Source organism: Chaetodon trifascialis, chromosome 11, assembly GCF_039877785.1.
Source record: "Chaetodon trifascialis isolate fChaTrf1 chromosome 11, fChaTrf1.hap1, whole genome shotgun sequence".
NCBI classification, from domain to species: Eukaryota; Metazoa; Chordata; class Actinopteri; order Chaetodontiformes; family Chaetodontidae; genus Chaetodon; species Chaetodon trifascialis.
The window spans coordinates 974,944-997,500 of NC_092066.1; the positions used below are offsets into that span (position 1 = coordinate 974,944).

General features: G+C 49.3%; 1 protein-coding gene across 6 annotated transcripts in view; it reads left to right on the plus strand.

Annotated features, from left to right (window-relative positions):
- rasal2 (RAS protein activator like 2) overlaps nucleotides 1-22,557 on the plus strand; it is a 58,628-nt gene that overhangs the window by 18,741 nt on the left and 17,330 nt on the right. For 4 of the 6 annotated variants that reach the window (XM_070974318.1, XM_070974317.1, XM_070974314.1 and 1 more), the window contains exons 2-4: nucleotides 4,389-4,516; nucleotides 4,757-4,880; nucleotides 21,067-21,173. In XM_070974318.1, coding sequence (XP_070830419.1) covers nucleotides 4,389-4,516; nucleotides 4,757-4,880; nucleotides 21,067-21,173 — 359 coding nt within the window. Of the gene's footprint in view, nucleotides 1-4,388; nucleotides 4,517-4,756; nucleotides 4,881-9,142; nucleotides 9,226-17,651; nucleotides 17,825-21,066; nucleotides 21,174-22,557 lie in introns of those variants that run through there. The other 2 variants (XM_070974320.1, XM_070974319.1) reach the window with 2 other exon arrangements.

Here is a 22,557-nt window from a genome sequence, read left to right on the forward strand (position 1 = left end):
GCTCTGGAATCAGCCTGAACTCTGGTTTCATGTCAGACATGTTGGCTGTGAAGCTGCATGCTGTGACAGTGAAAGTGTCGATGTGGGCTGTGCTCAGCAGCTTTTGTGTACTGAAGCAAAGACGAGCTGAAGACCAGGATGCATTCAAGTACTCCGTTTGTCCTGGAGGTCAGTGCGGCTGCTCGGCTTTAAAGGGCTGGTGTCCAGAGGAGCGTCTGTGTTGGTTTGTTGTTGTTTGGGTTGTCATTGAGGCAAACAGCGTCAGCTGAAGTCGTCGTAGCTCCGTTCTGAGCTGTGTGGAGGTTTGCGTGACGTTGGACCGGAGCAGGGCTGCGGTTCATTCAGGTACGAGGCGTTACGTAAGGCCGCCGCCGGCCTGCCTCTCCTGCTCCTTCTGTCTGATCTGGGAGCAGCCCGCCGTCCCATCCCCGCTTCCCGTCTTTGTTCGGCTCTGCTCATCTGTCAGCTTGAAGGCGTCCACGTGTCTCGTCAGCGGCAGCAGACCTCGGATCTGCTAATTAGCCCAACTGGAGTCCCTCTGCGCCGCTTGGAGACAGAGCAAACCGGCCAATTAGTCTTCCTTTCTTCATCTTCGGTCGCTGCGCTCTCGCTCAGCTCTCGCTCAGCTCTGCAGCTCTGAGCAGCAGCAGGTGTGACCGCCTCAGATCTCTCAGGGTTTCAGGGCCCAGCTCTGACGTGGATGATTTAGTATGCAGCCAGAAATAGCTGCTGAAAGCGTAGCTCCTCAGCTGCTCTGTGCTCCCTCAGCTCCGCTCCACTTCCTCCTGTGGCTGTAATTCATCAACAAAGCTGCACGTTACTCTGCAGCTGTCTCCGGCTGGCCGAGGCCGAGGCCTGTAAACCGGACTCTGGTGTCCGAGGGCGTTAACGGACGGCGGTGCGGCCGCTCACCTGAGCCCTCACATAACCAGAAGCTTCATGTTCAGCTTCAAGTTTACTTCATGTCATCTCATTCTGGTGTTTTCTCTCTCAGATCGTCTGACGCTGTTCAGACCTGATGAGGTGAAAACACTCATCATTTCTCTGCTCACCTTTCAGACATCTCGATCTCACCACGCGGTCCATTACATTCAGAGCGTCAGTCAGTCTAATCTCTGTTTTCATCTTCTCTGCACTGCTGACCTTCACTAACCTTAACGTCCACTTCAAATGAAGACTGCTGAGGAAGATCATGTGACACATGGAAAGACTTTTTCTGTCTTCTAATGTGAAAAACAGGATTTATTTTGTTGCGATCACTTCTCTGGACCTTTAACACCTTTCACCGTCTTCTGCCTCTGTCATTCATTTTGTGAGCTTTGAGGAGACTTGTGAGGTTTTGCTGTGAGTTCTTTGTGACAGCACGATCAGGACGTTCCTGCAGTTTGAGTCAGAGCGTTCAGAGAAGGTCTCGGCTGACAGCGTCTCAGCTTCATCTCTGCAGGTTCTTTATTTCGTTCCTGCTGTGAGGTGGTTTAGTTTCAGGAAGAACAGTTTGAAATGTGGAAGCAATCGCAGATGATGTCCAGCTTCCCTGTTCTCTGCAGCTCAGAGGAACAAAGAGAACGTGGAACCATCGCAGGCTGCCACTTCCTGCGAGAAGGGCTCCACCAAGACCAAGCTGCAGTTACACGTATTTATGGATGACACTCTTCTCTTCGTCGCTGAGGTTATTCTGGGACAGAGCGGTGTGTCGTAGAACAAGTGCAGGTACAATACACACAGAAAACACTGAGAACTTCACAGCAAAGCTCTAAAGACTGAAGTAAAAAGACGAGCCCTTAAAAAGATGGTGGCTGTTCAGGGTCAAAAAGCTGTTGACTGCAGCTAAACAGTGAACTGACTGTGGCCACTCAGCGTTAAAACAGCAGATTTCCTGTGGAAGTTCTGCAAGAGAGAGGAGACGTGTTCTGTCCAACCACAGCGTCCTTCAAAGAGGACAGAGAAGACAGCGGCACGTCTGTCGTGATGTTTGGACCGGACGGTTCACGTGAAGAGTGAGACGATGAGAAGACCAGCAGGTGGGCAGGTGTGCTGTACAGGTACAGGAGCAGATGGAAGACAGAGCTTCTTCTTCTTCTCACATTTACTCCTTTTAGTGACTTCTTAAAGTTTGTGTTTGTACATCTTAACAAGTTGTGAGTGTTCACACCAAAGTAGAGGAAGGTCTGACCTTCATGTCAATGAACCTGCAGCCTCTGGACCGTCCTCCATCGATTGAGATCACTTAGAGAGCAGAAAATCCACTAATGCTGTGAATGATATCACAGGATCCTCAGCGATCACGTCCAGGACGGCTGCTTCCGGTGTTGGCGTCCTCCTGCCGGACGAGACGAACTGCAGCAAACGCTCAAATTTACTTAGCAATCAAAAGTCCATCATAATCAATTAGAGTGATTGTGTGTGTTTGTGAGAGTGTGTGGAGTGTTTACCCAGCCAGACAAACGCTGAATGATCCCAGCTCAGTCAGGCGCAGTGAAAGCACCGTCTGTTTACCCGACCCCGCCGACGAGACGCCGCTGACCAACAGACGACGCTTTTGTTTAACACTTAACACTGATTTACTGTCTGACACACACGCACACACACACACACACACACACACACACACACACACACACACACACACACACTCAGCTGCTCACAGGCTGAAAGTGTTCAGTCATCAAGGTTGAGCTCCTTTAAAGGAAAGGCTGCTTCCTGTGTGGGTGCGTCAGTTCAGTCTGGATTCACTTCATGTTTCTGGATGAATCCTGTTACTCAGCTGTGACTCTGAGCATCAGCACTTCTTTCATCATGAAGCTCGTTCCTGAAGGTTACTTCCTGTGTCCAGCGACCAATCAGCTGGATGTCCTTCATGATTTTAAACAGCTGTTTCTGTATCAGCACAGAACAAAACGCACCCTGCCTGAAAAGCAGAAACCTGAAAGCTCTCCTCTGTGGTTGTTTCTCCATCATTTTATTTGTGCTCTGCCGTCTGAAGCCTGATGAGGTCACAGACGTGAACGCCCTCAGCTGTCACACGGCGTCCTTCCTGCCACAGGTCCGTCTCATCACGCCGAAGCTCCCTCTCATGCAGATCTTTGGCTGGAAACAAGCTGATGAAGCTGCTTCAGGATCTGTGACGGGCTCAGTTGTACCACGTTGAAGCAGATTCAGATGGTCTGATGTCAGTGTGTGTCGCCGGTGCAGCTGCAGACAGGTCCGTCTAACGCGCTGTGACGTGACCTCTGACCTCTGCTGAGTCAGCTCTGCAGTGAGTGTCAGCTCCGCTCATTCCTCCAGACACCCCTTTCATTTTTAATCCTCCTCCTCCCGCCCCCCCTGCTCCCCCTGCTCCCCCTGCTCCTCCCCCCCCTCCCCCTGCTCCTCCCCCCCCTCCCCCTGCTCCTCCTCCCCCTCCCCCTGCTCCTCCTCCACTGGTGGAGTGAGGAGCAGCAGGTGGAAGTGTAGAGGCACGGCGCCCTCTGCTGTCCAGTCACTGTGTTTCCTCCTCACTGAGCCGAACACGCCGTCTTTGTCCCATGATCCCTGTGTGAGGTCAGCTGACACAGAGGAGCAGCCATTGAGGAAGTACTCAGATAAGTACTACTTATGTAAAAGTACCAGTACGACAGTTTAACTACAGACTGTGTGGTGATGGATCACAGGAGCGTGACGCCTGTCAGCACGTTCCCACCAACGAGTACTCATTACTGCATTATGACAGGAGTACTTATTACTGCATTATGACAGAAGTACTCATTACTGCACTATGACAGGAGTACTCATTCATTACTGTGTTCTTGCTGCAGTACTCGCTGCTGACAGAGGTTCAGAGCCTCCTTCAGCAGCTGATGTCCTCCTGCAATCTTTTTGATTAGTGCGACTGTTGTACTGTATCTGGTGGTGTCGTACGTCTGCTCACCGGGCGTGATGATGATGATGATGATGATGATGATGATGATGATGATGATGATGATGATGATGATGATGATAATGGTGATTCTAAGCTGCTGTTTACTGAGTGAAGGCAGTGGAGCTCATGGTTTAACTTCCAGTCAGCTTTAACTTCAGATGTTAATAGTGTGTTCAACTTCAGTGCCTACAGTCGAGCTTTGACCTTTGACCTGTAGTCTGAGGTTTCTACAGTTGAGGGTTACCTCAGTCTGTGAGCACCGTGCTCCTCCAGCTGTTACAGATGTTTGGTTTGAAGGCATCGCTCTGACAGAGCTGCTGGCCTTCGTCATGAATCAGGATGTTGTTTATGTGTGAACCCTTTCCATCCCAGAATAAGCAGAGCAGTCTGAACATGAGGACTGATTGAAGACAAATGTGTGTGTGTGTGTGTGTGTGTGTGTGTGTGTGTGTGTGTGTGTGTGGTTTCTAACGCGTCCTCTGTCTCTCAGACGTCAAAGGTCCTCCGGCTCACCGCTTCTCCTGCGGTCAGAGTCCGTACACCGACAGCGGAGCCTGGGAGAGGAAGTTCTGCATCCTGACGGACAGCCAGCTGGTCCTGCTCAACAAGGACGACGAGGTCAGACAGACACACACACACACACGCACATCTCACACACACACGCACATCTCACACACGCACATCTCACACACACACGCACATCTCACACACACACGCACTCACATGCATACATTTTAAATGTAAGGTGTGAAACAGCATCAGCTTCTGCACACAGCAGACACTGAACATCCAATCACAAATTCAATGAGATTGTCCTGCAGTGGCACACAGTAACACCCCCCACCCCCCCACCCCCAGGCTGCAGGGGAGGCTCAGGAAAGCCCCACAGACTCGGCCAAGGGTCGAAGTCTCCGCAGGACCGTCAGCGTCCCCTCAGAGGGACAGTTCCCAGAGTTCCCAGCGGAGGGCGCCGCCGTGCTAGGTAAGAGCTTGGGGGGGGGTTGCCATGACAACAAAGTGCAGGCACTGTGAGCCGCTTCATCCTGAAACCAGGAAGCAGGAAGTAAAGATTAGAGCTCAGTAACGTCTCATTATGCAACACCACGCCTGTGGATTACCTGTGTGTGTGTGTGTGTGTGTGTGTGTGTGTGTGTGTGTGTGTGTGTGTGTGTGGCCTAACCCATCAGCTATTAGCAGGGATTACACTGAGAACAAAAGAGCGGATGTGATGATATTCAGGCAGTGGAGGAGTGTTTTTTGCTTTGTGTGTGTGTGTGTGTGTGTGTGTGTGTGTGTGTGTGTGTGTATGTGTGACTGAGGTCTGTACACTGCAGGATTGAGGATTACAGGAAATGGTGGAATCAGCTGAGTTTTGGAGAGCTGTGTCTCACTGTTCCTGCTCTGCAGCCTACGTTTCCCACAATGCACTGGGCAGTGTGTCTGTCCCTGGCTGGCAAACAGCTCCAGTTTGTAAAAGGCTGACACAGAAATGCACCTACGTTTATTCTCCATTTCCACTGCATTATACTACGTCTGTACTACATTAGGTTTCTGCATATGTGTGCGTGTCCACATACGCTCAGAGCGTGCACGTATGTGGACACGCACAGGTATGCAGAGCGTGCACGTGGTCCATGTGTTCAGTCTATGGTCATACGTTATGTGGAGGTCCACACAGGCTGCAGCAGAACGAATGAGGCTCCGTCTCCGTCCACAGCATCCAATCCCAGTCAAATAACCCAAATGAACCCCGATGACATCGCTGTGACATCATCAGGGTTATTTTCTGTGGAGGACCAGACTGAGTAGTCCCACGTGGACCTCCTCTTTGGACGTGTCTCCTGCAGGCTGTGTTTTATTGTTGTCCTGGGTCAGTCCTGACATGCAGTATTTAAACTGTGAACTGGGTTTGGGTCTGACCAGTGGTGAAAGTAACGCAGTACATGTACTTAAGTATAATTCTTAGGTACTTGTACTGTGCTTTACTCCAGTACAGTCATGTGACGGCTGTGGTTACTGGTCACTCTGCAAATTCACATTATGATGGGGAATGCTGGTTTGTCCTTGGGCCTGCGTCTTGGAAACGTGTTGACGGGCTCAGATGGTGTCTCAGTTTGTCCTCCGTCCTCAGTCAGGTGACTCTTTTCCTCTGCTGTTATAATGAGACGTTCGGGCGCAGCCTGTAATTTTCCTGCTCCGTGTGGGAACGTCGCTGTGACCGGGGAATGTCTGGAGGACAAAGGATCCAGTGTCCATCCGTCTCTCTGAAGGAGTTGGACTGACCCCGCTGCCCCCGGTGGGACGCCTGGGCTGAGGGGATTCCCGCCCAGAGCTGCAGGGGTCCAGAACTGGTTTCACATGCAGGCTGTGGGACCAGACGAGACCGTGAGGAGACAACACACAGAAAGTCTGAATGAGACTTTTGTCTCTGCGATCAGGGTATCGATCAGTTTGTGGACGGACAGAAGTCCCCCACCCGCTCATTCAGCCACAGACACACTCATTCATTCACTGACCTCCTTAATCCCCCCTCACCCCTCCTCACCCACCACCCACCAGCCAAGGGGGGAGGAGGTTATTTATATGTTAATCAACCCAGTCAGGCCACACAAACAGACCCCTAACAACCAGTTTAGACTGGGTTTCTACTGAGATTATACTGGGATTAGATCAGGACGTGAACCTGGTTCATTACTGGATGAAAGGTGATTTCAGTTCATTCATACTGGATTCATCCTGTCATTCACAGGTTACAGCAGCTCTGTTACTTTTTATCTTCAGTTCAATATGAGATTCATACTGGTTTCACACTGGTTTCAGGACTAGGTTTACTGTATACTGGTTTTAATGCTGGATTTATACTGGGTTTGATGGTGGATTTATACTGGGTTTGATACTGGGTTTATATTGGGTTTGATACTGGGTTTATACTGGGTTTATATTGGGTTTGATGGTGGATTTATACTGGGTTTGATACTGGGTTTATATTGGGTTTGATACTGGGTTTATACTGGGTTTGATACTGGGTTTATACTGGGTTTGATACTGTATTTATACTTGTTTGATGGTGGATTGATACTGGATTTGATGCTGGATTTATACTGGGTTGATGGTGGATTCAAACTGGTTTTTAAGATGGATTTATACTGGTTTTGATGCTGGATCTATACCTGTCCTCAGTTGTCCTCCTGGTGTTTCAGTGTTTGTCTTGTTATGTTGTTGGACGGTTCAGACTGATATGCTAGGGAAGCCAGAGGGACGTGAAATAGTGAAACAGGAAATTAGAAGCTCTTTTATTACCCAGTTCTTCTTCTTCTTCTTCTTCTTCTTCTTCCTCCTCCTCTTCTTCGGCTCGTTTTTGTTGTGCTTGCACTTCTTTTTATCGTCTAACTGAAGGACGAGCAGCAGCAGCGACAGTAGCTGAGATATAATTTCAGTCCACAGTCTAATTACAGTGTTGACAGACTGCTCATTAACTGTCTCTGCTCTGAGACGCCTGCAGCATGTCCTCCTCCTCCTCCTCCTCCTCCTCCTCCTCCTCCTCCTCCTCCTCCTCCTCTTCACCTCTCCTCTCGATGTGACAGACTAACTGGCACTGGAGGTCAGGATGTCAGCAGATGAAGTCACTGATTACAGTAAAGTGATCTGCGTGTGAACACGGCTGGAGGCCACACGGACGTCACGCCTTCAGACCTACCTGTAGAGCACAGGTGAGCCTCCGTCAGGCTGCAGGTGGTGACCCCACAGATTTCCACAGGTTTTTCTTCTTTCTCACTGGTTTGTGCTTGTAGTATGTTCACAGTTAAAGGTGAAGTATTGAGTGGCTCACGGCTCAGAACAACCATCAGCAGGTCGTTGGTCACACCTGTGTTACCTCAGTGGAAGCTGACTTTCAACATTTCTGCACAGATTTCTTCACGTTCTGTTCTTACTGGGAATGATTACTGGGATGATGCGTGCGTCCCATCAGAGTGAGGCTACAGGTCTGCACAGTGATCGGGTCAAAATCAAATCCACTTCTCTTAAAGTGTAGGAGACCTGGAGGCGTCCTGTGGAACAGAAGAAGATCGTTTTTAGTGTGTGTGTTTGAAAGGCTTCCGCTCTGTATGTGTTCATGTTTATTTACACACACACACACACACACACACACACACACACACACACACAGAGGTGAACCTCTGACTGACTTCAGCTCAGGATCTGCTGCATTCCTCAGTCTGCTCTCCACCTGTCAGCAGCGCCACAATGAACCCACACATCCTGCAAGCTCACCTTCAAAATAAAGAGGCGTGAACCTGCTGGACTCTGTCCATGAACGCTGCAGTGAAGCAGTTTAACAGCTGTGAACGTGTCAAACCGTCCCCTGGCTCGTCTCCATACATCAGGGAGTCACGAGAGCATCAGCAGACCTCAGTAATGAGGATTATGACATGTTTCCAAAGTAAAAACTATATTTCTTCATTACCAGACACAACCTTCAAGTCGATCCATCAGAAAATCCTTCAATAAAACCAAAAGTGTGTTTTCAAGAAGCATCTGCAGAGACGTCACCAGGAGCTGTGTCTGTGTTCAATGACCGGAGCTGTCATGCAGCCATATTGGTCCAAAAGGTGTCCATTTTAATGATCATCTTGAATCTTTTAAAAACTTTAAAATGAAGGAAACTTCTGCTCAGTTTTACAATTTCACATTTGTTATTTCACTTATTTTCATTTCATCATTTTTCTGCATCCCTCCCCTTCTTAACATTAGGCTAAATACGCTCTTCATCCCCATCAGTTTACAGAAACTGATAAGAAAGATAAATAAATGCAAAAAGAGAAAAATGTAAAAGCTGGTGTTTAAACTATCGGTGCACATTAAACATCTAAGGTCAGATGTATGTTCATGAATTGGGTCCAGTTGTTTGTGTACATTTTAGAAACTCTCATGGTTGTTTAAACAGTCTTAAAGCTTTGACTTGGTTGTCATTATAAAATACAGAGCTGAACAGTGTGGCTCCGTCCACAATGGACCAGAGAAATATTGTGTAGAAATACAGAAAATCTTCAAATAGTTTAAATTAGAAGAGAATAAAACCAGAAAATGGGGACTTAAATAGAACAGAGTGGGTTTCAGCTAAAATCATCATCTTTATGAAACGTTAAATATAAGGCTGATATTTAAAGACTGCTGCTCGCGTTTCCGGGACCTTTATTGTGAAGGTCCGGGTCGGAAGTGTGTGTGTGTTCGTCGTTGCGTGCTGACAGACTGAAGCTGCGTTCGCTCTCATGAGTGTTTTCACTCAGAGGACATGAGTTAAGCTGCTGCTCTGATGGACTTTGTGGGTGAGTCTCTCATTTTAACACTTTGATTAAAAAACGACCTCCGCCGCGCGAACACGACGCGAGCCTCGCGCCCTCCGGTCACTTTGTGAAAAAAAGAAAAGCGGTTGCGAAACACGCGAGAGGCTGCGAGGAGTCTCTGAGGAGTCAGTGAGGAGTCAGCGAGGAGGCTCCGCCCGCAGCAACCTGCGGCTTCACTCACCGAAAGCTCCGCTCATCTCCTCCCGCCGGATCGAAGCGATCAGTCATCGATCAGGATCAGAAGCGCTGTGATGAGGTCACTCTAAGCACGTGAACGTGCCGGTACAAGTACCGCTACCACTGCGTACAAGTACTCCGGTACAAGTAAAATGACTGCATTCAAATTCCTACCTAAGTAAAAGGAAGTCAAAAAAGTTCAGTCCTCTGTTGTCCTCTTGTCTCTTAAGATCATTGTGTCTCCTGTGTCTGCTGTCCTCTTGTCTCTGGTCTCTTTGGATTGTTGTGTCCCCTGTGTCTGTTGTCCTCTTGTCTCTTAAGATCATTGTGTCCCCTGTGTCTGTTGTCCTCTTGCCTTCTAAGATCATTGTGTCTCCTGTGTCTGCTGCCCTCTTGTCTCTTTAGATTACTGTGTCTCCTGTGTCTGTTGTCCTCTTGTCTCTTGAGATCATTGTGTCTCCTGTGTCTGTTGTCCTCTTGTCTCTGGTCTCTTTAGATCATTGTGTCCTCTGTGTCTGTTGTCCTCTTGTCTCTTAAGATCATTGTGTCCTCTGTGTCTGTTGTCCTGTTGTCTCTGGTGTCTTTAGATCATTGTGTCCTCTGTGTCTGCTGTCCTCTTGTCTCTGGTGTCTTTAGATCATTGTGTCCTCTGTGTCTGTTGTCCTCTTGTCTCTGGTGTCTTTAGATCATTGTGTCCTCTGTGTCTGTTGGCCTCTTGTCTCTGGTGTCTTTAGATCATTGTGTCCTCTGTGTCTGCTGTCCTCTTGTCTCTGGTGTCTTTAGATCATTGTGTCCTCTGTGTCTGTTGTCCTCTTGTCTCTGGTGTCTTTAGATCATTGTGTCCTCTGTGTCTGCTGTCCTCTTGTCTCTGGTCTCTTTAGATCATTGTGTCCTCTGTGTCTGTTGTCCTCTTGTCTCTGGTGTCTTTAGATCATTGTGTCCTCTGTGTCTGTTGTCCTCTTGTCTCTGGTGTCTTTAGATCATTGTGTCTCCTCGTTCTTGAGTTGCTTGAGGTGGAGCTCATAACGATTCTTTCCACTCTGGATCAGTTTGCCGATGATTTTCTCCATCGATCGATCGATCGATTGATGACTTGATCGATCGCTTTGTTCTGTAGGTAGCTGTGTTTGCTGCTCTGTAATTAAAAAAAATCTTTGACCTGAAAAAGGTCAGAATATTGAAATAATCCAGAGGAAAGTATCAAATGTTTTTACATGAAAAATTAACTTCAACTATCATCAAAATATAAAATATAAAACTAGTGCTGTCAAAAATATCGCGTTATTAAGGCATTAACGCAAATCAATTTTAACGGCGTCATTTTTTTATCGCGTGATTAACGCTCTTTGTGACCTCGTGAACTTGTAGTTTTTTATAGGCTGTGGCCACTGCTAGTAACGTAAGAAAAACTACAGGATCCGATTGTAAACCGGAAACAAAACAATGGACACGCCCCACGCATGTTTGGTCTCGCCTGCTCGCTAGCTGTCAAAGTGTCGGCGGATGTCAGGCGCGAAACGCCGAAATGGATGCGAACAAGATTCTGAATAGAAAGTTTAGTTTCAAAAAGTTGCAGTTGGTTCGAATGACAAGACCAAAGCTTTGACAGAGACAGATGGATACAGCAACTAAGAACAAGCTGACTGCAGCCAGAGACAAGTGATGTTCACTGTTTCTGGAGAGAAATAAGAGGCTGATGAGCCTCTGCTGAACAAACACAGCATCACAGTCTGACTGCTGGGATGTTCAGAGGAAACTTAAAGGAAAGTTTCAGCCGTGGTTTAACTGCACTACAGGCTGAGTCCTAGTTTACAATGATGTGACCTTTAACTTTATCTCGTATCTCCCTGTTTTGATCTCTTAGAAAGGGCTGCTGAAGGGCTTTTTTCTAACCAAATATTTATTTGTTTGTCATCTGTTTACTGACAGTGTTCAACTGTGTGAGATTTGATTCAAATGTGAACGACTGCTCAAAGTGAGAATGTCAGTGTGAAATAAAACACTACATGTTGTTTTCAATAAAAAACATTTGCACAAAGCGAGCCCATCCACTTTTCCATGTTGATAAGAGCTTTAAAATGATAATGAATGGGACATTTAGAATAGATAAAAATGTGCGATTAATTTGCGATTAATCATGAGTTAACTATGATATTCATGAGATTAATCGCGATTAAATATTTTAATCAATTGACAGCACTATATAAAAAATAATCAAAATTAATTTTCTGTCAATCAATTGATCAGCTGCTTGTTTCAGGTATACTTGTATACTTTTATATATTTGGTGTGTAAAATCGAACCACCAGCTAAAGCCGTCAGGTACGTGTAGTGCAGTACAAGTACAAAGTGACATGAGGATAAAGTACTTCTCTTTTGTAATGGAGTGCAGTAAAAGTACTCAGTTACAGTCCAGAGCAGCAGCAGGATGCCATGTGTGGACAGGCTGAGCTCTGAGTAACTTATGGACATGTCAGTGGAGTCCTGGACGAGTTGGTCCAGGTTCAGGCCTTGGTCCTGGAGGGAGGGAGCAGGAGGGGGTGCAGGAGGAGGGGGTGCAGGAGGAGGAGGTGCAGGAGGAGGTGCAGGTGCAGGAGGAGGTGCAGGTGCAGGAGGGGATCTGAGGGCGAGTGGAGCTGGCTGTGGGACAGGGGACAGGGAGCAGGTGGAGGTGTTCTGGATGCTCTGAGGCTGTTGAAGCCTCCTCTGATCAGCAGCAGGACAGACGTGACCTCTGACCTGCAGACAGGTGGAGGTGATTTGAGGAGGTGCAAGGAGGCGCTCAAGCCTCCGCTTACATCTTCTTCTGCTCCGTCTTTTCGTGCAGCGTCCACGCTGTCAAGCTCATTTCTTCCGGCTCCGTGCACTCGGCTGCTCCTCATTACGAGCGGAGGCTGTGACGGTTAGCGCTGCAGCTGTCCCCAGGTCAGTTACAACGACGTCACCGTGTCCCAGATTCACTGAGGATCACTCTGCTTCGTCTGAGGATCCACCCTCCACGGGATCCACCCTCCACGGGATCCACCCTCCACGGGATCCACCCTCCACAGGATCCACCCTCCAGGAGGTGGATCCCTCTGTAAAGGAGTGTATCCGTCAGCTGATTCGTGTTTTTTTAAGTCTGTGCTTCTTTGGATTTTTGGTGTTTTCTCACCTTCTGGGATCAACAGTGACCGTTCAGAGACTTTGCGGACAGATCACTGAGGATCAGTGATCGATCCATCGATTGATCATCTGAGCAGCTGTAAACTTTCTCCTCAGATCAGACTCATGTTTTAGAGAACACTCGTCTCCTCTGGCTGATCTCTGTCTCTGTCCCTCTCTGTCTCTGTCCCTCTCTGTCTGAGCGGTGTCCTTGTCCCGACACGTTGAACTGATCTGAGTCTGCAGCTGGATGACAAACTGACTCTGGATCAGATCCATGAGGCTTGAATTCACAGACTGAGTTTTGTTAAATTCTTTCTCCGTCTGTGTTATTTCTGCTCGTCATCTTCGCTCATAGACACGTATAGACAGCAGCACCTCATCAACCATAGCAGGACTTACTCCTCATGACAACTGTCTGTCCTGAAATGTCCCCTCAGGTGTCTTGTTTTGTCTGACCAACAGTCCAAGTGGGACGTTTCGGCACTGCTTCGCTGTCCATTGGCTCACAGCAGCTCCAGCTGTGTCGCCTGTTTGGTGTCCACTGAAACCACATGGAAGGGACAACGCTTGACGAGGTGTCCGTCATCTGGAAAGTAATGGATGAGGAGGAGGCCAGAGCCGTCCATGAAGTTCTGATGATGGACACCTGGTTGGACATTATCCCCCTCAAACCATCGTCACCTGCCAAAGAAACTTAATTGAGACCACTGATTTGTATTTTCACCAAGTTTTTCACAAGCCATAAAACCCTGCAGCCAATCAGAACGGAGTATTCAGCCGGGCCAACGGCAGGTTTCTCCTCTGTGTTTAATGTGACGAGGCGGGACGAGGAAGGTCCAGGTCAACCTGCACAGGTCAGACACCTGGAGTTCGTTCAGTGTCACCTGTGATGATGTCAGACACCTGGAGTTCGTTCAGTGTCACCTGTGATGATGTCAGACACCTGGAGTTCGTTCAGTGTCACCTGTACAGATGCAGTTACGGTCCGACCTTCAGCTCCAGGCTGAAGTCTGGACGCAGCGCGAGCGTCAATGTTAATGAGCTGAGAGGAATGTGGACAGAAAGACGGACGAGGCTCTGCAAACAGAACCAGTTTCATTATGTGAAGAAATTCTTTGAATATTTGTTATGAAAGCTGATCTGTGTCTGAGGAGGAGGAGGAGGAGGAGGAGGAGGAGGAGGAGGGCTGTCAGTGGCTGTACTGCTGCTTACTGAAATCTGACCAAACGAGTTAGAGTGAGATGAAGAGCAGGAAGACGTGGACCTTCAGCTTCAGAGGAAGCTTTGTTCTTCGTTTTCACAATGCTTTTATAGACGAGACGCGCACGCGCACACACACACACACACACACACACACACACACACACACACACACACACACACACACACACGTGACACATATTTATTTGTTCAGCAGGTTGAATACAAACATGTTCACAGAGCTCTTTGTTTCTGTGCTTCGACGAATCGTTTTTGGATTTTAAAGTCGTGTCTTTTACTTCCTTCACTCGGCTGGACTGGACGGACAGTGTGTGTGTGTGTGCGTGCGTGCGTGCGTGCGTGTGTGCGTGTGTGTCTGTCTGTCTGCGGACTCTCAGGGAATCGAACTCTCACCCCCGTCAGTGTGGAGCTGCACCCAGTAAAGCAGACAGTCTGACACAAAGGCGTCTTTCAGCGCAGATTACCTGTGTTGTCAGGTGTCTCAGGTGTGTCGGCTCGTGGATGAGGCTTCAACACGTGTCGGCCTCACACATTCCCAGCATTCCTCCCGCTGACATCACGGCCTCTGTTTGAGCTCCGCCCCCGTTCAGGGTGGGTTACTGTGCTCAGGGTTAAAGGTCGCACTGGCCGCAGGTGAAAAATGATCGTGTATTGAGCGCAGAGATGGACAGAAGACCTCCAGCAGACTCGCTGTGTCTGTCAGCGAGCGTGACATCACGTGTCAAAGGTGGATTTAAAAGCTGAAACCCTGCTGTGTTTCCATTCGTCTGGACAGGTAGAGTCAGGTAACAGCAGCCGGCTGAGTTTGTCTGCTGGAGTCCGTCTCACAGAAGACGTCTTTCCTCTGTAAAGTCTTGTTCCTTCATCAGAAAACGACGAGCTGGCAGTTGATACTGCGCAGATTTCAGGTGTCTCCTGATGTCATCACCCACACCTGACGCCCGGAGCACGCAGCGACAGACAGAACTAGTCGATCCAGAGTGGACACGAGGTCAGACAGCAGCATGTCGCTGTGTGGACTGACATCAGGACAGCAGTGACACAGATTAAACGCTGCAGCACGTCTCCGGTGTGAACGGTCTGACGTTGGATTCATTCACTTTGTTCTGTTGACTGAGCGGGAAGTCGGATCCTTCTGGAACAATTCGACGTACGTCAACATGCACAAAGACTGGAAAAGGTCTCTGAAAGACAGAGGTGTCCAACGTCTCACTGCAGACTCAAAGTGAGCCACCAGTTCCTCTTTTCTCAGAAGTGATGTTGAATTTTGTAAACTTTATTGACATCGTCTGCACTTCCTGTCTGTCGGGCAGGTCAGCTGTACCAGGACGCCTGCTCAGACTGTCTGTCCACTGAAGCTGGGACAGAACGCCATCAGCCAGATGTGAGCGGACAGATGTCCTGCTGGCAGCTGGATCTGAGAGAGCGTCTTTAAAATGAGCTTTGGGAGCAGATTCATGGACGAGTGTCTCCGCCTCATGTCCCGACCACGACGTCTCAGCTTTGTTTCTGCTCTCAGGCGTATTTTTAGCAGCGTTTCCCCTCGACTCTCTCGATAGATGCAAACTGTCATATGAGTCATTTCCACCTGAAGTCCTGGCCGGGCATGAAGCAGACAACAGTCCAGACACGTCCAGGAATTAGTCTGAGCCGCTGTGCAGGCGCTTTGAACTGGAGGTTTCAAGACAGACATTTGAGTTCAGAACGTCCAATAATCATATACAGGCTGTGTGTGTGTGTGTGTGTGTGTGTGTGTGTGTGTGTGTGTGTGTGTGTGTGTGTGTGTGTGTGTGTGTGTGTGTACACGTACATGTGTACATCACGTGTTTTCCCTTAGATTACAACACTCCCGTTGAATCCGTGTATTTAGCATGTACACAATAATTCCTGGGGCACTGAGCTGCAGTCTGGACTCTGCTGGTCTCCAGTCTGTCCTGGATCCTCCGTCTGACGGCGTCCCGCTTTGTGAAGGTCACCAGGGCGTCTCTGTCAGAGGAGGCTGTGGTTGATGGAGAAGAGCCGTGACCGAGCCTCATCTAATCAATAGCTCGCTAACGGCAGCAGGAGGTTGAAGGTCTGCGGATCGCTGAGCGAGTGCTGCGCTCACAGCAGACAGCTGAGGAAACAGCCGAATATCAGCAGAACATAATCTATATATTTAGACATAAAATGTACAGTCAGGGGACGCATCTGATTGGCTGATTCTCCATGTGGACAACACTGATTGGTCTTTATACTGAAGACTGTCCTTGATGATCATAAATGACAAAAACAGGAACAAACAGTTCAGAGCCGTGAAGTTCATGGAGACGAGGTTATCGTCAATAAACACAATCAATATCTCAATAACACAAACTGATCACAATCAGTCATCAATAACGATGATTAACAAACACACTGAGATCCAAACGTCTGCTGACATCAGACACACCTGCCTCGTGCAGGTGATCAGAGGCTCCACCTCAGCTCTGCTCTGATCAGGAGGAAGTGACATCATCAGGGGGCGGGACAGAGGGAAAGATTAGCTGATGTTTTACTGTTTGGTTTTTTTCTGGATCACTAAAGCAGTAATGAAGATGATGACAGTGGTGATGATGGCGGTGATGATGATGATGATGAAATCGATGATGATGGTGGTGATGATGATGATGCTGGGTTGTCGCTCTGCGATGAAATAGAGACGGTCCACGATGTCTTAACCAGACGTCCATCGGCCAAACGACCACCTTTCAGCTCTGTGTCCCTCGTCCCAGTCGGACATCCTGAGCCGCTCTCCTTTGTCTCATTTGGGAGTCTGGGGCCACCACTGGGGGCAGCGGTGAGCCCACTGCAGAGGTGTTACACGCCTGTTAAAACTCAGAAACGCACCAGAAAAAACATGTTCAGCTCACTGTCGCTGCTCTCATGGCGCCGTCCGATGAAGCATCTGTACACCACCTGCTCAGCAGCACACTGCTGAACTTGGCGGAGCTAACGAGCAGCTAATGAGCAGCTAACGAGCAGCTGGAGGAGACCAAAAACGGAGCTGCTAACAACCTCAACGTGTCACAGCTGAGCTTCCAGCTCGTCACACTGCCCCCATGTGGCCAAAACATCAGAGGAGCTGACATCAGTCAGCAGGTGACAGCAGCACGGTCCTCTCTGCTGACGAAGGACAGACGTACGTTTCAGTGAGATATTAATTAACATTAAAGCATGTTTAATGAGTCAAATCCAGAGAAGAAGAAGCTTTTATGACCAACTCTACACGTGCTGATCAGCCATTAAAAACAAGATCACTGTGAAGTTACTGTGTTTACTGGCAGCCCTGATGTCAGGCTTGTTTGTGGGATCTCAGTCTCATCTCTCTCTCTCACACACACACACACACACACACACACACACACACACACACACACACACACACACACACACACACACACACACACACAGTTAATAGCTGAAGCCCCCAGAGTTGTGTCCCACATCAGCTGGCTGAGGGGAAACTTATTTGGTAATTATCCTCTGAGCGCAGCGATAAATGTAGCTCTGGAGGAAGAGAAGAAGAAAGAGAGAGAGAGCGAGCGAGCGAGCGAGGCTGCAACTGGGCTGCTGCAGAGAGAGAGAGAGAGAGAGAGAGGAGCGTCTGCAGAGAGGAAGAGGAAAGAAGGAAGACGAGAGAAAGGAGAGAAAGCAGAACAGTGCAGTTAGAGGATTGATTGAATAAATGCGGTAAAACCTCTGAGAGAGAGAGGGAGAGAGAGAGAGAGGGAGGGAGAGAGGGAGGGAGAGAACGAGGGTTAGAATTACTGCTGAGTGGAGAGAGGGAGAAGGGCAGAGATGGGAGAGGAGGGACTGTGAGGAGGAGGAAGGAGGATGCGGTGCTGAGGAGGGAGAGGCAGGTCGGGGGGGGATGCCAAGTCGAGGATGTTCATGGGACGAAGACGGACGTTTGCAGCTTAACCTCATTGGCTGACAGGTGGCGGCTGCTTCGGCCAATCCCGTCTGACTGTGTGTGTGTCCTCTCCTCAGATGATGGGGAACAGCTGCGATCGAGGTACCGTCTCCTCCTCTCTGTTTCTGTCCTGTCATGTGACCGACCTGTCATACCTGGCTTCCTGCGGCATGTCGCCTCAACTTTGTCTCGCCGGTGAAGAAGAAAAGCGATGATGTCCGCCACATCTGGGACCATCATCGCTCCTCTTCTCCGCTCCCCTTTGGGGGGTGCGTGCATGAAAGTTTGTCCCCCGCTTGGTTGCGGCGCAGCGTGGCGTGCATGCGGCGAGCGCCCTGCAGCTGGAACTTGATCCAGCACTTTGCCAGAGCTGATAAATGCTGACTGCTGCTGCATGCTGCGTTCACTGTGGCTCGTTACAGTGAGCTGTCACGGGGGGGGGGGGCTCGTCTCTGTGTTTTCATGCCATGAAACATCATGTAACGTCCACATGGCGCTGCTGTGACGTCCCTCTGGACGCTGGTTCGGGATGGATGCCAGCGTTCAGCAGCCAAACTGGATTTTAACCAGTCAGGATCTGTGATTTCCAGCTGCTAATCTGTAGTTTGAACGCAGCTGATTCAGGACTTGCTGGCAGTGATCGGTTCATGTGAGGGCACCACCTTACTGAGCTGGTCCAGTTTAGCATGTGGCAGTAAACAAACGTGGTGTATAACTGTTAAAGGCTCGTGAGTGTTACTGAGAACATGTTTAACACGTCACAGCCGTGTTACCGTCACCGTCACTATGTGTTACAGACCACGTCAAAGTGTGCTAGAAACCATGTATTACATGTTTATGTGCACTGATCACACATGATGAATAGACTAGTTGTAAAGTTTTGCAGACTTTGTTTTTATGTTCCTGTTCTCAAAATATGTTTTTACATTGAATGAAATTTCTTGCTGAAGTTGTTTGTTAAAGGATCGGTCTGGTCATTTTTCTTATTGTCACAAAACCTCACGTTCATACTCGAACCAGCGGCGCTCGTCCGTCTCTCAGTTCCATCTCACTTCCTGTTTGTGGCTCATTGGTTCCTGCTGAGGAAGGAAATCTTTAAAAACTCCTCATGAATATTTAGTTTCATCTTTAGTTTCATTCAGCTCGCTGTCGTTCTTATCAGACCATCAGGAGGAAGTAGAGCTGTTGTTGGGACTATTTTCAGTGGCGGATGAATCCACGTTTGGTGCTATAGTGAGTGCGTGTGGCAGCAGGACAGTGTGTGTGTGTGTGTGTGTGTGTGTGTGTGTGTGTGTGTGTGTGTGTGTGTGTGTGTGTGTGTGTGTGTGTGTGTGTGTGTGTGTGTGTGTGTGTGTGTGTGTGTGTGTGTTCATGGTGATGAAGAACGACAGTGAGGCTCACTGATGAGTTTTTAATGGAGGAAGAAGATCAATCCGGCTGAGCTGTTAGCAGTTAGCAGTTAGCATTGGCTGCTGGTTTGAGTCTGAATGTGAGATTTGATGTTAAAGGTGTTAAATATCACTGACTTCATCTGGAGTCACGTTCTGCTCTAAACTCGACTGAAGCGTCCAGCTGTGTGTTACCTGTGTGTCACCTGTATGTGTGGAACTGTTGTAACAGAAAACACCTGAATGCAACACGAAACACCTGAAATTCATAAAAGAAAAAAAAAACGTTGTTTGGATAAAAGCCAGACGGACCGAGTGAATAAATGATGACATCATGAATCATGTGACCTAAACGTCACTCGTCTCTTCAGTGAAGAGCTGAAAACATCAGGTGTGTGAGGAGGATGAGGAGGCTGCGACCTTCCTCACATTCACACGTGTCTCCTGTTTCCGTCGTTTGACCTTTCAGTGACGTCGTCTCGTTGTGTCTCTTCTTCTGTGGTGGTTTAGTTGTGTTGAATCTGTTGATGGAGACCAAACCTGAGCTGAAAGATTGGACGTGAGGTCACCTGACGATGTTGATCAGGTGACCTGAACGCTCCAGTGGGATGATGGCTGAGGAGGCAGGAAGCTGTTAGCTGTTAGCTGTTAGCATTGATTGTCTGAAAACCAGTTGATGTGAGTGAAAGACGGTCTGAGGTGCATCAGCAGCTGTTTGTCAGAAAAGCTTTTGTACTGATCCTCTCCTCCTGAGCTGAGGCCGGTCCTCATGTTGTCGGGGGTTTGTGGTCCTTCAGAGGACATCAGGGGATCCTCCGTCACCACCTGTCGGCCTGCCGTCGTAGGTGAGGAGTTATTTTGAGCTTCCTGTCTGCCGAAGCGCCGTCAGGAACGTCCCTGCAGCTGTTAATGGACTTGTAGGTGTTCAGGAGCTGTTCAAGAGCCGCTCGGGCCCCCGGAGACAAACAGACAGGACGGCTGCTGAGTTATCTGAGGGGAAGTGAGAGGGTCTAAAATTAGCTTTAAAATCAATGAACCTGGATGTGAGCCAGCCCTGAGGACACGGCCTCTTCCTGAGCTCAAACGAAACCAGGACGAGTCACTGCTGTGTCTCAGACGTCCACAAGTTAGCGTCTTCAAGCAGAGAGGACGTGAAGCGAGACGGTGGGCTCTGCAGCTTTGAGGGACAGGGGGCCGCTGATGTGAGCCTCTGGACCCGTAGGTCTGTCCTTGACACACTTCTCTGTAACCTCACAGACAGACAGACAGACAGACAGACAGACAGACAGACAGACAGACAGACAGACAGACAGACAGGGACACTGCAGCTCTGTCCTCCTCTGCTCTGGTGTCATGTGATCCGGGCTCAGAGGAACAGGCTGCGAGCAGCAGATAAACTCAAAAACTGAAGAAACTCGTTTCCTCTGAATCTGGATTTGCCACGTTTGGTGAAGTGATGTCATCGTGAGCTCTGACTGAAAAACTTGTGCTCTGCTCACAGCAGGACTCAGGTGTGCGTCCAGGTGAGACAGGTGATTTAGCCGGCAGACATGCTAGCCATAGCCAGCCTCAGTAGCTCATTGGCCTGGCCTGTTGTGCACAGCTAGCGGGCACGGTCACTAACAGTTCACTCAGGTTATTTGTATCCGTCATGGACACATGGACGGTGGACATGTATTGTGTGATGAAGGTTAAGTTGTCCTCCAGTGAAACTAGACCACCTGTCCTGGTCTCCCTCTGCCTCCTTGCTGTCTTTCCACCTGCTGAAGATGCAGGAACCAGCTGCCCTTAAACAAACCCACAGCGTGTCCTCCACCATGTCTGAATGTCACCAGCGCGTCCTCCGTCCGTCTGTCCGTCCGGCTGGCTCAGGCTGATGATGATTGTGGTGATTAAACAGAGGAGGAAGAGGCTGCTGTGGCCGCTCTAACACTCTCTCTTTCTTTGTCTCTGCAGAAGTGTCTTCGGAGCGGTCTCCGAGGAGGAGGAGTATCTCCGGTCTGGGGAGCTCAGAGAAGAGCGTCACCGTCGACAATCCCAACTCGTCTCCTTTTAAAGTGCCGGTGAGTGTCTGCAGGTCCTTCACGAGACTCAGTGTCTCAGTCTGAGTGAGTGTGGAGGTGCTGAACGAGCTCTGCGCGTCCCTCGTCCACTGCGTCGACCTGCAGCCTGTGAGGCTCAATCATCCGGACACTGACGGAGCGATGGACCACAGTGCATCGCTCCTTCTTCCCCCGGTCAGCGGCGACGTGACCTTTGGCTGCCGGGCGCTTGTTTTCAGCGCGGCACAGCGTCGTGATGGCGCGAAGCCAAAGCATCACACAGTGTTCATTTATCGTACAGGTAGAAATAACTTCATGTGCAGCAGCTCAGAGTTTCCACGAAGGCATCAGACGAGCTGCTCGTAAGACGACACAGCAGAATGTTAATGTGAGGAGAAGCTGCAGGAGACGTGCTTCGGCTCTGTCGCCTCTCTGCTCGTTATTACCTCAGGCTGCTGCTAGCCACGCCGCTAGCATGCTAAAGGCCACGTGGCGTGAAGCAGACCGTCCTCCTCAGCGTTCTGACCAACGTCATCATCTTCATTTAGTCACTGGAGCCTCAGATTGTTTTTGGGGGATTCCTCTGACTTTGAGGTGGAAAGTGAGAATAAAAGTAATCACATTACACCTGATCGTCCCTCATAATCTGAACAGACCGGACAGACTTTTGTCTTTTTCAAAGATTTTAGCTCTTTACGTGACAGATAAAGAGAGACAAAGAGACAGGACATCATGCAGCAGAAGCTCAGATCTGCGGTGGACACAGTCTTAGTGCATGGGAGCGCGTACCTGCGCGCCCCAAGCTGCCCTCTTCCTGCAGTGTCTCGGCGTCTCCTTCTATTGGACATGTCTCCGTCAGTAATGACAGCAGGTGTAGGTGGACAAGCTCCTTTGGTAGCAGCTGGACGCGTGGTGCTGGCTGTGTCTCACCACTGTGGACGTCCTCATCGGTCGGCGCTGACGGCGGCGCTGGCGTCGTGAAGCAGCAGTGTAACTTCCTGCAGAGAGTCTGCGGCGCTCAGGTCGTCCTCTGAGTATTTTTAGACGAGTCAGACTTCAGAGGATTCTTCTGGCTGATTCTTCATGCAGTAAACACAGACAGAGAGCATGCTGGGAGTTGGCGCAGCCTAGGAGTCAAAGTAACGACAGCATCAGAAGACATCCAGCAGTCAGTCCTCTGCTCGTCCAATCACCGATCGTAATGCTCACGAATCCACAGAGACCAGTGATCACGATCAATAGCTGTGATCACGTCTCTGTGATGGAGGCTGAGTGAGCAAGGCAGGTGGAGACATTCTGGACGTGTCTGAGTGTCCGTCCCTCTGCAGGAGGGACCTTTATTCTGAGGCGTTAACGGGAGCCAGTGAGACTGAAGGGAGGACAGGGGGGTGAGGAGGGGAGGCGG